The 14410-nt window shown below is 41.3% G+C and overlaps 2 protein-coding genes across 2 annotated transcripts; one reads left to right on the top strand and one right to left on the bottom strand.

Moving 5' to 3' along the window:
* The first annotated feature begins 210 nt into the window (after positions 1 to 210).
* On the top strand, positions 211 to 10880 carry RINT1 (RAD50 interactor 1). Its single transcript, XM_050984440.1, has 14 exons — positions 211 to 480; positions 1530 to 1725; positions 1890 to 2131; positions 2299 to 2472; positions 2550 to 2699; positions 3500 to 3656; positions 5454 to 5564; positions 5748 to 5973; positions 6559 to 6696; positions 7430 to 7629; positions 8850 to 9064; positions 9747 to 9927; positions 10016 to 10134; positions 10642 to 10880. The coding sequence occupies exons 2-14, from the start codon at positions 1549 to 1551 to the stop codon at positions 10853 to 10855; spliced, it is 2304 nt and encodes a 767-aa protein (XP_050840397.1). The 5' UTR covers positions 211 to 480; positions 1530 to 1548; the 3' UTR covers positions 10856 to 10880.
* A 641-nt stretch (positions 10881 to 11521) lies between these two features.
* Positions 11522 to 13336, bottom strand: EFCAB10 (EF-hand calcium binding domain 10). Its single transcript, XM_050984470.1, has 4 exons — positions 13109 to 13336; positions 12829 to 12993; positions 12463 to 12547; positions 11522 to 11940 (listed from the first exon to the last, which is right to left on the bottom strand). Exons 1-4 carry the CDS (start codon positions 13206 to 13208, stop codon positions 11904 to 11906), a joined length of 387 nt encoding a protein of 128 aa, XP_050840427.1. The 5' UTR covers positions 13209 to 13336; the 3' UTR covers positions 11522 to 11903.
* Positions 13337 to 14410: the final 1074 nt, after the last annotated feature.

Genomic DNA, 14410 nt, shown 5'->3' on the forward strand with positions numbered 1-14410 from the left:
CGGGCCAGCCCCCGAGCCGGCGGGCCCCGGCTCTCGCTGGTCCGTGTCCCTGTGAGCACGGGCCGGGCCATCCCCGAGCCAGCCGTGTTCCTGTGAGCACGGGCCGGGCCATCCCCGAGCCGGCGGGCGGGGAGCGGGGCCCCGGGAGCGGCGCCGCGCCTGCGCTCCATCACCCGCGGCGCTGCTGACGCGGCGGGGGCGGTGCCGCGGCCGCCGGGACCCGCGGGGAGCGCTCTGAGGGCTCCGGGCGGCGACTCCCGCGACCCTCCCGTCCCCGCGGCGCCATCCTGCGAGGGGAAGCGGCGGCTCGTCGGCCGGAGCCCGTGGCCGGGGAGGAAGGGCTCGCCGAGTCGCCGCCTGGCTGAGGGGCTGCCCGGCCGCCCAGCCCGGGCCGCGGTCGGCGGCGCTCCGCTCGCAGCCTCCCGCAGAACCCGCAGAGCCTCCAGCCGGCCCTTGGAAGAGCCCGGCCCTCTGGCCGAGGTGGGTGCTGAGCCGCGGGTGGATGCTGAGCAGGCAGCTGGCGGGAGGGATGCACCCACACGCCTGTTTCTGCCTCGTGTAACCCGATCCTTTCCGCTAAGTATGAAAAGAGCACCGTTTGGTTATTTTCCTGCTGTATAAAGTTTACATTGCTGCAAACAGGAATTTTACTGCTCTGCTTTCTTTATTCGATTATTCCTCTGCAGCGCCCTGGGTCACCCAGTTAGTTCTGCCTTGTGGTCTCTGTTGCCTCTGTAACTCTGCCTCATCAGCTGCACCACTTTCTCACTGCTCTTCTCATTTTAATAGGGATTTTTACTTAATTAAAGCTAGTAGCAGATGAAGTGCAAATGTATCAGGTTTCATTTTTAACTACTGTTTTGAAAGTGACACGAAGAAGTAGAGGATTGAACCAGCCAAACAGTTGTCATTGTTGTCTTTTTTCTTTCACTGTGAACATCCCCTCAATGTCAGGTTTCTCTGGATGCTGCCAAATGTGTGGATCAGCAAGTGTCTTTTATGTTATACTGTGTGGGGGTTTTTTGGTAAATATTTCATTGATGTATTTGCTTTCCAAATTATTGTAAGGCCCTCATGGATACTTTTCTAGTAACACAATAGCCATGACTTGGTAACTCTGAAATTTCCTAAACTTGTGAAAAGGGAAAGTGGAACTTTCTCTTCCTTTGCATTTTACAATTTTTTTGTAGTTTTCATTATGTTTTCTGTATTATATATGTAGGAACTACATATTTCTTGAACTATTTTTAGTAGAACTCATGCTTTTGGGGAAGGAAGAAATTAACAGATGTGTTTCTCTTCGGTAGTTAATATGTAATAAATCAGCAGTTGGATATGTCAGCAAGGTTTTATCTGACCTCAGACTTAAGCCAGCAAATTGTCTCACTTAAAGCAGTATAATTCACGAATATGGTATTTCAGTCTTAGTTTAAATTGAACTACCCAGCTTTTCATGGAGTTTTGTTCCTCAATGGATAATATTTGTTTGTTCTATCTTAGTGTTGGCTAATTAGAAATCGTATACTCAGTATTGCAGAGAAAGAAGCCATGGCAAGCATTGCTGTTAGAAAGAAAGAAGTCACTAGAGATCTAGACCACTGTGATATCCCATACTATGTTTCTGAATTTGTGGAAAGAGAACTTGGAAATGACTATGATTCCCTGGGGAAGCTAGACAGCCTGATTGAAAAGCTCTCTGAAAACAAAAAGCACTTAGAAGAACAGGTAAGCATCTTTCTGTTTCATTTTTTTCTTCCTCTGAACATGCTGTAAGACTGATGGAGAATATGAAACGAAATGAAATGTATCAGTGGGCCTGATACACAGTGGCACTGCTCTACACAGTGCAGTGGTTTTATGTCTGCCTTAATACATCCCTGTCAATGCAGGTACTTACAGTGTCCTCAGAAGTCCCTAAAAGAATTCAGAATGCCTTAAAGAATGCAGAAGATTCCAAAAAGTCTCTGAGTCAGCTTCTGGAGGAGGAAACTGTTCTGTCAGAGTCCATCAGTAGCCACTTGCTGAAAGCTGAGCCCTGGATGGAGGATCTGGATGTGCTGATAGGTCAGGTGGAGGAGATCGAGCGACACCTGGCCTACCTCCAGTGGATTTCTCGCATAGAAGAGCTGAGGTAGTGTCTGAGTGCTGTATGTATCTTTTGAGACTGGTGACCTGGTTTATCCCCTTATTAAAATATTTTAAATTCAAGAAAGTTTTGTCTTTACTTTTCACTATACAAATGATTATTTTCTGTTGTCATTGATGAATATTTGGCCTTGCCTTTTTTGTGTTTTATAGTGATAGCATTCAGCAATATCTGATGACCAACAATGTTCCAGAGGCAGCCAGTACTCTAGCACTCATGGCAGAGCTGGATATTAAACTTCAGGAGTCATCTTGTTCTCATCTTCTTGCTTTTGTGAGATCCACTGTTAAATTCTGGCATAAAATCCTTAAGGACAAATTGACAAGGTAAGAGAGATACTGTGACTCCCTCATCTTTACATTGTGCTGTCAGTTGGTGTCTAAGTGCTTATTTTGTGTTGCAGTGACTTTGAGGAGGTGCTGACACAGCTCCGCTGGCCCTTCGTGGGGCCACCTCAGTCCCAGGCATTTGGCCTTGCTGCACCAGCCAACGCTCCTGAGGTGTACAACAACTTGGAGATGCTGTTCTGTCAGCTTCTGAAACTGCAAACCTCGTATCCTTTTAAATTCTTGCAGTGTATTTTAGCAAGAATAAAAACTTAGAGATGCTTGTTCTCAAGGAGAATTATTTAAAATTTTTTCTCCTTAAAGAGAGAAGATAATTTATGTTACTTTGTATTAACATTAGAATGTTGTGGGCATTTGTGGGGGGGGGTTGGAACCATTACCCATGCATGTTAATGAAAAAAAGGTGATGTGTGTTTTACTAGACACAGTTAATACTTTTCTTTTTATAGCCTTATGTGAAATAACCTTTAATCACTTAATTATGTCCCGCCCCAGAAGGAAAAAGAAGGAAAACATACATGTCTTGGAAGGAGATTTTACAAAGATGCAACGCCATTATGCACAATCCTGAGTTGGTAACAATTTTGGTTTGGCAGAGTGGTGGCTCACTTAAATCCATTACATGAAAATGGGAAATCATGCGTTGCATTTATTAATCCCAGAAGTCTTTATCCTCCTTTAACAAATATGAATAAGGGTGTCTCTCACTGTGTTTGTTTCTGGCAATGGTGGTTTGCTGGGTTCTTACATGTTTCCTGAATCAAACAGACTTAAGGGACATGTATTGTCATTGAATAAATAATCCCTAAAGGCCTTAGTTATATTTAATATTACATACAGTAGAATATTTCGAGTATCTTTTATAGGGAATTGTATTGTTTTCATAGTACTCCCTTCAGTCAATAGTGTAGAACTGAGCAGTGTTCATTTTTATAAGCCTATTCTATTGAAATGATGATGCTGGGGTAATTCAACACTTATGTCCATCCTTGACTGTCAAACTTAGAGATGAGCTGTTAACCAAACCCAAACAATTGCCAGAAAAGTACCCTTTACCCCCTTCACCACCAGTCATCCTTCCAATACAGATCATGCTGAATCCTCTTCAGAAAAGATTCAAGTATCATTTCACTGGAAATAAACAAACCAATGTTCTTAACAAGGTATGGCAGAAAGTGGTTTGACATTTCTAAATTGCTTTGTAAGCAACCCCCAGATTGCTGTGTTTAAATTGTATAGATTTCACATTTTCCAAAATTAGGATTCTTCAAAACTGTGCAGTTCTTGTGCCTACCCTAAGTGTGGACAGACATTGAGATAGCACTTGGAGACTTTTCAGAGACACAGGCATTTTCTCTGGGTGAGGCACTATTTTTCCCTTGCCCAGATCCTTCATAAAACATCATTTCAATCTTAGACTGACTCCCATCTGTTCACAGGTTTTGATTAATTTCCTCTGTCTTGTGCTAAATGGTTTTGCACTGTTATGTATTTCTTGAGCTCAAAGGCTGCGACTTTGATTTTTGGCACTGTGTTTTGCTACCTTCATGTAACTGAAAATGTTAGATATGAAATGTGATTAGTCTAAACATACTGTTAAGTAATTCTTTTTTTAAATGGGTTGAATTTTTTAATTGACATAAAAGAGGAGATGCTGAGTTTATCAGTTGGAAACTGACTCACGTTTTGTGTGAATTGCCTTCAAAGACTGAGGATTTTTGTCTGAGAATTACCACTGGAATGGGTTTCATTGCATTAAGGCCACTGCAACATCTGGAGCAGAGTTTTAGAGCTGTTTTGTAACAGTCCTGTTGCACAGGTCTGCTTATGATCACCATCTTGTGTAAATCTAAATACATTTGCAATCTTGACAGATGCTACTACAGAGCTTTTAAAATACTGTTGTCTCTGTTAGTGGGAAGGAAAGAGGTGTTTTAGATATGGACAAAATTATTTTAAAAGCAAATGGAAAATTTGTGTTCAAGACATTGAATTTGCAAACAACAATAGGTGAACAATTATTTTAAAAATAAGAACTTATTGAGAAAATGTTACACAGAATCTAGTGTCAGGTTAGAAAGATATTTCAACAGGTCGTTGCTGAAATTTGGTTTGGGTTTTTTGTTTAGTAATTATTTGAATAATGCAATTAAGAAAATATCAGTGTAAAATATTTAAAAGACAGCAACCTGGACAAGATTAACAGTATTTCAGAGGAGAGGCTCAGAGTTCACAATGACCTTGCCAAGCTGGGGAAGGACTGTCAAAAAAAACAACCCAAGCATGATAAAATTAATGAGACAAGTGAAAATTATTACAGAGGTGAGAAACAGACACACAGAATGTGAGTGCACCTCAGCAGAAGGTTCTTTAGCTGTTGGGAGTGAGGAAACAGGAGCTGCTTCCAGTTGCACTAACACTGAAAGAAGTGTTCATCAAAACCTGTAGCCCATACTTTTAGGTGTGGAAACGTGAAAAAGCTTAAAGGCATTAAAATTTGAAATGAAAAGGTGATAGATTCCCCACTTCTAGGGGGAATGTGGGTCTGAGGTTAGGTACAATAACAATAAAATTAGAGCAGAGCTTTTCTCAGGAGCACATCCTTTTTGTTGTACCAAGAAATAATGGCCACACAGGAGAACAAGAAGAAGTATATGAAGCGGAAACAAGTCTCTCGTGAGTGAGAAAGCAGTAGAGAAAAGGGAAATAAAAATGCAACTTTTGCTTGAGAAATACAATACTTGGTACATTTAAGACAATTAAAATCCAGAAATATTTTTCTGATAATGCTTTTATATAAACGAAAGTTAAGTAAAACAGAGTGAAAGACTCGTGTGACCTGAGATCACGAGAAGGCGGGGAAAGAGAGTTGTATTGTTTAGAAATTTGTCCTAAAATACTAGTAGCACTTGAATAAATGTTTGGATGCATTTAATAATTTCTTTTCTTTTTTAAATAAGCCTGAGTGGTATTTAACACAAGTACTTATGTGGATTGGAAATCATTCGAAGTTCCTTGATGACAAAATCCAGCCAATACTGGACAAGGCAGGCTCTTCAGTGAATGCTGGGGTAAGTAATGAAATGGTTTGTAAATGTGAATATAAATATCTAAGTCAGCTTCTGATAGATATTTGGCCCATTTCCACTGAAATGTGTACGTGGTGAGACTTAGTCTAGTAGCAGTTTCTTGTGTGCATGTTTGCACATGTCAGTACTTCCTGTCTCTGACATTCACTTCTTTCCTTTCCAAAGCTTGAATTCTCTCGTGCTCTAGTGATGCTGATTTTGGAGAAGTTGGCTGCTGATATCCCCTGCCTGTTGTATGATGATACACTCTTTTGTCATCTCGTGGACGAGGTCCTTCTATTTGAGAGAGAGTTATACAGCGTTCATGGTTATCTCAGCAGCCTTCCCAGCTGCATGCATATTCTGTCAGAAGAATCCTGCTTCCAAAGGTGGCTAACAGTGGAAAAAAAATGTAAGACTTCCAGTGCATTTTGTTGGCCTTTATATTGCACAGTCAGAATGTATGTGTCTACTTACACAGCTACCCTTCTTAAGTAGGGTAAGTCACTTGGACAGGGCTACTACCAAAAACATATGTATTTTTATGCTCTGTCCTTATTCTGAGTAAAAATTGATTAGGTTTTAACAGTGCCTCTGTATTTTGTGGGATTCTTGCCCCTAAGCTGTATGCAATCAAGAAGGCTTATTTTTAGACCAATGTTATATATGTGCAGAGATGGACTTAAAATTGAAATAAGGGCGAGGTACTAGTTTTTGAGAAATGATGAAGAAATATATTGGAAAAGAGCAAGCCAACCATTAAAAAACAAAAACAATCCCCCAATCAATTCTGGCATTTAACTCTGTTAACAGTGTTGTAAATAGATACATTGAATATGATTTTGTATGAAACGAGTTGTCAGTAATTTTTTAAAAACTGAAAATGCAAAATTTAACTTAGTAGAGGTAAGGCTTTTATGTTACTATACTTTAGAGGTGCTTTTGTTAGATTTTTTTTTTTATTAAAAACTTAACTTTTAAGTCTTTTGCATTTCAGTTGCTCTTCAGAAAATGGACTCTATGCTTTCTTCAGAGGCTGCATGGATATCACAGTACAAAGATATCACTGATGTAGATGAAATGAAAGTTCCAGACTGTGCTGAAACTTTTATGACTCTCTTGTTAGTTATAACAGGTAATTATATCTATGGGCATTGCTCTTGTTTGTAATGAACAGTAAAAAACCTTCAGCTAACAGATTTCTTTACTAAATAATTTACTAAATATTCATTGTCAGCAGTAGTCACCAAATCTTGCAAAGCTGTGATATTTGCAGTTTAATAAAAACTTCCAGTTAATTTTGTATTTTGGACACTAACTCATGCGTGAATAATCTTGACCGAGTGACGTGTTTGCAAAATAATAATTATAAATATATGTTTGATATTTACCATATTCTCTCATAGTTGGCAGAATATAATTTGTTGCAATTCAGTAATAAATCCTAATAGTTCTTTTGAATCTGTGTCAATTCAGAAGCTATTAAGTATCTCTTCTGTTTTTGCAACAATACATAAGAGCAAGTATGTTTTCAGGAGACCATTGCATCTTCAATGGCTTGGTCTTTCTCTGTGTGAGGGTGCTTTTACCATGCTGGAGGGTGTGGTATTGCCACAAATTGTTTCAAGTGTTAGAGTACAAACTGCTTGTGGAATCAGGAGGGGGGAAGAAAGTTGTTGCATGTTTAGCTTTTGCATGGGCAGTTTCCCTGAAAACACTGAAAAACTGGCTGGTTTAAATACTGATTGTATGATGTTCTCCTAGGCGTGAGGTGTGTATGTATGTACCTGATGCCTGTGATGTTTCTTTTTGAAAAGCTTTTATTTAGTGTTGGAAAGCCTAAAAACATTTTATTAATGTCTTTCCAGACAGGTATAAGAATCTTCCAACAGCTTCCAGGAAACTCCAGTTCCTGGGCCTACAGAAGGAATTAGTTGATGATTTCAGGATACGATTAACTCAAGTGATGAAGGAAGAGACAAGAGCTTCCTTAGGATTCCGATACTGTGCAATCCTTAATGCTGTTAATTATATTGCAACAGTGTTGGCAGACTGGGCTGACAATGTAGTAAGTAAATATTCTTCTTTAGGAGAAAAATATTTTATAATGGACTTGGGATGTTTGTTTTTTAATAAACATTTTATTTTCAGCACTTTTTAGGTGTGAGACTTAATTACTGAAAAAGTAGAATGAGATATAAATTTGAATTTAGTAAAAGATGTATAAATAAGGACAGGTTATTGTTTGATGCCTAAGCTGCCAATTATAAACGTTCTAGGGAAATGCAGAGAGAGCCTGGGAAATGGAATAATCTGAAGAGACTAAAAAACCTGGTCTCCTTTACATGTTTTTTTTTTTTTTCTGTTAAAAAAAAAGTGAATTGATTTTGGAGATCTCAGAACCAGAGCAGCAGCCTTTGCCTGGTGCTTGAACTCCTCCCATGGCAGGAAAGCTTAGACAGATCTGTGTGTGTATCTGTGTTGCAGCACAGATACACACACGGATACACAGATACACACTGTGTTGCAGTTCAGATGTGGCCCAGAAAGGCTGCTCACTGGTAACTGGGAATTAGTGACTGCTGTACAACAGCCTGGTGGCAGCACGGCCTAGTGAGGAATTTCAGCTTTTCTGCAGATTTGGTGCTGAAGGTCAAAAAACCTTTTACACATGGAATGTGCAGAATAAGGCATTGTGTGAGCTGTGGGCAGCCTCCAAATTCTTACTGTCTTCACAGGAAGCTGTGGCTCTAGCAGGGGATAATCTTGACTTGATAGGACAGCAGTCTTCATGTTGTATAACTGCATCTTCTAGTGTCTGGATCTGCTTAAAAGCAAAACCAACAAGCTGTTGCCACAATGAACTCAATAAACTAAATTAATTTTCTTGCTGTTGTCAGCACAGTAATTTTATGATTCAATGAATAATCATTGCTAAAAAAATTACAGTTAAAGTTCACTTTTGCAAATCTTCAAGAGACCAAGGTAGGGTTTTTTAAAAGCATGCTGCTGTCAATCTTAAAATATCTTTTCAGTATTTCTTTAGATCCCTTTACCTATCTGCTGTTGTATCAGTTCCATCACTAGGATTAGGCCACCATGTTTTGTTTTTCACTAAATCAGGACCACAGGGAAGGATAAGAAAGTGTTTTAAAATCTTAAATGTTTAACTTTATAAATGTGCCAGAGGAGAGAGTTTTCTACAACTGTGTCTAACAAAGTACCAATAAAAGTTCAAGGAGTAAAGATTATTTTCTGTGGTGTTCCTCTCTGGTTTTGTTTGCCTAGTTCTTCTTGCAGCTGCAGCAGGCCGAGCTAGAGGTCCGTGCAGAAAGTGACACCATGAGCCAGCTCCAGCTGGGACAGCTGGCATCCATGGAGAGCTCTGTCTTTGATGATATGATCAACCTCCTGGAGCGCCTCAAGCATGACATGCTGACACGACAAGTAGATCATGTCTTCAGAGAGGTCAAAGATGCTGCAAAGCTGTACAAAAAAGAGAGGTGATTCTGTTTATTTAATCTCTTTGCATATTACAGGATTATTTCCTGTTAAAAATATTGACGTTAGTAAAGGCAAGAATAGATAATAGTAGATTAGTAGAATAGTAGATAATGGCAGTATTTTTTTTCGGGAGTAGGAAAGGGTAGTCAGTTCTGGAAGATACTCTTTATTCTTACCTGGGGACAATTGTCATGCTATGTTTTCTAAAGTAGTTCCACAATTAGGAGATGTATTAGTTTAACATCTTAGGAAAGATTCTGGATAGTTCTAGTTTTCTATTTTGAGCAGGAATTACTTTCTTCATAGTAGTATAGAAGATTTTATGCAAAATGGCCTGTCATGACTGTTCTGTCTTAACAGACTCCTAGGGATTCTTGAATATTTTCTTCTGAGTAGAATTTCTGAAGTATTTCATAAAAGGAATAGAACTCAGTGATTTTTAGATTAGATGGAGTTCCCTAGAATGACATGTTCAGAGATTTATAACTAAAGCATGAGTTTAATATTAAACTGCATTCATATTCAGCATTAGACTGATAACTTTTAGATTAGAAATCAGAAAGGATTGTCTCTGAAACATTGTAAATGGGTAAGATTTTTTTTTAAAGGGTAATTTTAACTTCAGTTGTTGTAACATGAATAATTTCACTCTAATGACTGCAGTGCAATGGTTTCTTTTAGGTGGTTGTCTTTACCCTCTCAAGCAGAGCAAGCAGTGATGTCCTTGTCAAGCACGGCGTGCCCGATGCTGCAGACACTGCGAGACCGTTTGCTGCAACTGGAGCAGCAACTCTGCTACTCACTGTTCAAAATTTTCTGGCAAATGCTTGCAGAGAAAGTGGATCTGCACATCTATCAGGAAGTGGGTATCAGTGTGACCTGTGCAGAGCCATGTAGGTGTCAGTGACAGCAGGTATTTCAACAGCAGATGCACCTCTTTGTGTTCGTAGATCATTATGGCAAACCATTTCAATGAAGGAGGAGCAGCACAACTCCAGTTCGACATGAGTCGGAATTTGTTCCCCCTGTTTTCACATTACTGCAAGAGGCCAGAAAACTACTTCAAGCAGTAAGTAGGCAAACTTCTGATCTACTGGATATGGGTTCTACTTAAAACCAAGGTTGTTTCAGTTAGTTTTGATCCACACTTTAAAAGTTGATTCTGCAGCATGTACTCAGACAGCAACAGACTGTGGTATGTGTCTTGGAGTATTTTGTGCAGTCAGGATGTCTAGATAAAATTATGGAAGCAATATTAAGTAGTGCAAACCTCGGATTCTGGAGCCAAAGAAACTAGTCAAAAATACAATTACAACACAACAAACTTCATTATTAGAAGGACTACTTTAAACTATTTTCCTCCTCAGGATTGCTTTGTGAGGCATGAGAAGCTGCTACTTTCTTTCTGGTTAGTCTATTTCACTAGCCCAGAGTGTCCTAAATAGTCCAGCATCAAAATCCTCGGCTGATTGAGGCTGAAATCTGAATATTTTTAAACCAACATGGAGCATGGAAGGGTTTTTGGTTACACTTAAATTTGTGCTGCTTACATTAATCCACATAACTTTTCCTCTAGCATAAAAGAAGCCTGCATTATCCTGAACCTGAATATTGGCTCTGCCTTGCTTCTGAAGGATGTTCTACAGTCAGCGTCAGAAAATGAACCATTAAAGCCCAGCCAGCCATCTGCAACAGCAGCACTAAATGAACTTGGAGTTTATAAACTGGCTCAAAGGGATGTTGAGATTCTTCTCAGTTTGAGAGCCAATTGGCCAAATACAGGAAAATAAAGACTTCTTCAGAAATGGTTAATAACTTGGTCTAGATTACTTATTCCAAGCAAAAGCAAAGCGAATATCTTGTAATATACTTATTTCTTTCATTTTTATATGCTGTGAGATTGTTTTAATCTAATCTTATGCCTTACTCTATACAGTTCAAAGAAAAAATCAAAATGCTACTGCCTTGGTGTTGAACTGTGCAGATCTTATTTTCCATGGCCACCTCTCCATTGCATTTGGAAGCTAAAACTGGTTATCTCTAATGAACAGTCTGCCTTGTCTGCATCATTCTAAGAAACAGAGTATTTATAGTGTAAATGCAGTTTTGAACAACGTGGGCTAATGTTCCCTATGAACTGGTCAGTCTTGAGTTATAAAACATCTGTGTTTATCTCCAAATTCCAGGTAATGGATGTTCCGTATCAAAATGTATATAATCAATGCAGAAGGAAGGAATATGTCACTTTTTTCTTCATACAGATTAAGATAGTCTTTTACAGAAAAAACAATTAGCCTAATTTTTTAAAAAAAGTTTCTCCTTATAAATTGAACATTGTGTGCTAAGTTTGAAAATACCACTTGGAAGTGCTACCTGCATTTACATGTGGACATTTGTCATAACTTGTTGAAGTTGTTTTTTTCCTTAAAAATACCCGAAAATGAAAACACAGCGCAAACCCAAAAATCAACTTAATTTTATTCAGTGCTAATGAGCCAACAGGTAACAGTCCTTTACTGTAAACTATAACCTGAAGGAGGAAACTCCAAAATACTATCTCAGAGAATCTCTTGCAAAAGAGATCTCTACTTTTTTTTTTTAACCATCTAATTATATTAAGAACAACAATTCTTAACTATAATCCCTCCAGTGCCTGCTGGACATGCACATGTTCTTGTCACTTGTCCTTTTCAGCTGATTGCCTCACTGAAGGACAGGGAAGATGAGAAAAAGAGAAAAGAGAATATTGCTTAAAACCGACTCTTCACAGCTGACAAACCAGAAGAAAAATCGGGGAAGATGCCTGTTTTTAATATATATAGCAGACGACTGCTCAAACTAATACACAGACCAGCTCTCCAGCATCTTTTTCTTCCTAAGAGAAAAGAAGAAAACCTCTAGTTAGATAATGAGGATAATTAGTTCCTTACCTTTCAGCAATTGCAACAGTTACTAAAAAATTGCTCCTAGAACTATACTTGACTATGAGGAATTATTTGAACTCTCAACCTATTTCATCTCCACCCCTGACAAAGAAGACAACAGGGTCTCACTGTTCCACATTTCTAGATCAGTATTTTAACCCCTGGGCTGCCTGATGACCTTCACTCTGACCTGAGGGGTGGGTACTGTGAGAGGATCCTGAAACAGAGGTGGTGGAGGGCATGAAGTTTGGTTCACCTTACAGCAAGGCAAGAAGGTCAGGCAGTAACTGACCTCTTTTTTTTTAATCTTGCAATGCAAAGTGACACAGTCGGGCTTAAATTAGCAATTAAACTATATGTTAATTATGTAGCTTTGTAAATAAAAAATAAATCTCAGTAAAATATCCCATATGCATATGTTTCCCCCCCCAAAAAAAAACCAAAGACACCACCACAATTTCAATTAAACTCACATTCCTTCCTTGAATTCATCCCGTGTGATTTCCACATCATCTTCTAGCTCCAAATCCTCAGTGCTCAGTCCCAAAGTTTTGAGGGCTAAAGTTAACAAAAGAGAAATTTTTATGCGAGTCATTGGAAAGACAGATTTAAATTTAATGGTGGTTAGATCCAACAAGGTAAACGTGTGTAACATAACAACATGTAACTTAAACGCAGGAAACTTAACCACATGTCACTTTTTTGAACTTTCCAAGTTCCAGGTTGTGGGAGCAGCTGTATGGATAATTTTGAAGTATAAAGATGGGCATCTTTGAAGCTATTTTAATAGTTCTGGGCAAGTGAGCAGTTTGGTGTGGCAGGGGTGCGGGCGGACGCACCTTCCCTGTACTGCGCGGGCCTGATGGAGCCCTGGCCTAGGACATCCAGCAGGCTGAACATGGCGTCCACGTTGCCTTCGTCCATGAGGAACGGGTACTCGCCCTCGGCTCGCCTCCCAGCCTTCACCCGCTCCAACACCTGGATCAGGAACTCGCGTGGCCGTTCTGCAAGGAGGTCAGAGAGCCCGCGGGCACCGGGCCTCAGCCGGGGCGCGGAGGCCGCGCAGCCCCGCCGCCCCCGCTGCCGCCCCGCTCCCGGCGGGGCCGGGCCTGCGCGCACCGGGGCGGTGGAATAGCAGCAGCGCTCCGAGGCGGTGCAGCAGCTCGGGCAGCCGGTGCCGCCGCAGGTACTCGCGGCTCTGCTCCTCGCCCGCCGCCATCCCGCGGTGCCGGGGCGGCGTGAGGGGGGCCAGCGGCGGGAGCCGTGCGGACACGGGCGAGAGGAGGACGAGCGGAGGAGGGCGAGCAGAGGAGCCCGCGGCGGCTCCGGCCCCGGGACGCTCCACCGGGGCAGCGGGAAGGGAAGGAAGAACTGACTTGCCTGGAAGTCGTCACGGTAGCACCGGAACAGACACGCCTCGCTCCCCGCTGGGTCCCAGTACTGCGTTGGTTCGTGGGGAAAGCAAATGACCCGCGGTCGGTCCTTTGTAACACGTATGCGGGTGCTGAGGGCGCGTTAGTCCGGAGAAGACTCATGATGGCCCTTCTCAGTGCATATAAATGTCTCAAAGGCCCGTGCCAAGAGGATGTGTCAGACTCTTCTCAGTGGTGCCAGCGACAGGACGGGTAGGGCTGGCCATAAAACAAAACACAAGAAGTTCCACCTCAACATGAGGAAGAACTTGTTTACGTTGAGGGTGGCAGAGCACTGGAACAGGCTGCCCAGGGCGGTGGCGGAGTCTCCCTCTCTGGAGACATTCCGAACCCGCCTGGATGTGCTCCCGTGTCACCAGCGGCAGGTGACCCTGCCTCGGCAGCGGGGCCGGCCGGATGATCTCCGGGGTCCCTCCTAATCCCGAGGGTTCTGTGATTCTGTGTTCTCACCTCCAGCCACGTCTCCTTCCACGGCGGTACCGCCTTCACCTCCCGCCGCTCCCCAGGCACAGCCCTGGCTCATCCCCGCCGTGTGAGGGGCTGCCAGGATGTTCCCCGTGTTCTACACCCGTACGCGGGGCAAAACCAGCGGCCAGCAACTGAGAGTAAGAGAGTTTACATTTTAAAACCATGACTGAGTCTTGCAACATAGCCTGTACAAACAGAGAAGAGACATCAAAGAAGCTTTTGACTGTACTACCCACTGCTAATAGGAGAACCATAATCAAGTAAAGTGTCCCACAAAAAAACCCCAAACAAAACAATTAAGGAAATCTACAAATATATAACTATCTGCCATCAAATAAAATCAGACAATGATAAATGAGCATATAGTAAAGAATAGTAGTCCTGTGAAAAGTCTAGTGCTAAATATATTTAACTATTTGCCAAAACTAAAATATCACAAGACATTAATAGAATTCACTTAATTTTTTCTTAGATAAAGTGGGAGAAAGGCAGCATCCAAAGCTGCAGAGATTGTACAGCC

Source organism: Serinus canaria, chromosome 1A (genome assembly GCF_022539315.1).
Source record: "Serinus canaria isolate serCan28SL12 chromosome 1A, serCan2020, whole genome shotgun sequence".
NCBI classification, from domain to species: Eukaryota; Metazoa; Chordata; class Aves; order Passeriformes; family Fringillidae; genus Serinus; species Serinus canaria.

Bases quoted from the DNA above. Each gene is read 5' to 3' on its own strand.
- EFCAB10 (XM_050984470.1), bottom strand. From the start codon at position 13,208: ATGGCGGCGGGCGAGGAGCAGAGCCGCGAGTACCTGCGGCGGCACCGG. The intron at 12,994-13,108 runs GTGCGCGCAGGC...ACCTCCTTGCAG, and splicing joins GCTGCTATTCCACCGCCCCG to AACGGCCACGCGAGTTCCTG. The intron at 11,941-12,462 runs GTGAGTTTAATT...CTTTTCTCTTAG, and splicing joins GATGAATTCAAGGAAGGAAT to GAAGAAAAAGATGCTGGAGA.
- RINT1 (XM_050984440.1), top strand. From the start codon at position 1,549: ATGGCAAGCATTGCTGTTAGAAAGAAAGAAGTCACTAGAGATCTAGAC. The intron at 2,132-2,298 runs GTAGTGTCTGAG...TGTGTTTTATAG, and splicing joins TCTCGCATAGAAGAGCTGAG to TGATAGCATTCAGCAATATC. The intron at 2,700-3,499 runs GTATCCTTTTAA...TGTCAAACTTAG, and splicing joins CTTCTGAAACTGCAAACCTC to AGATGAGCTGTTAACCAAAC.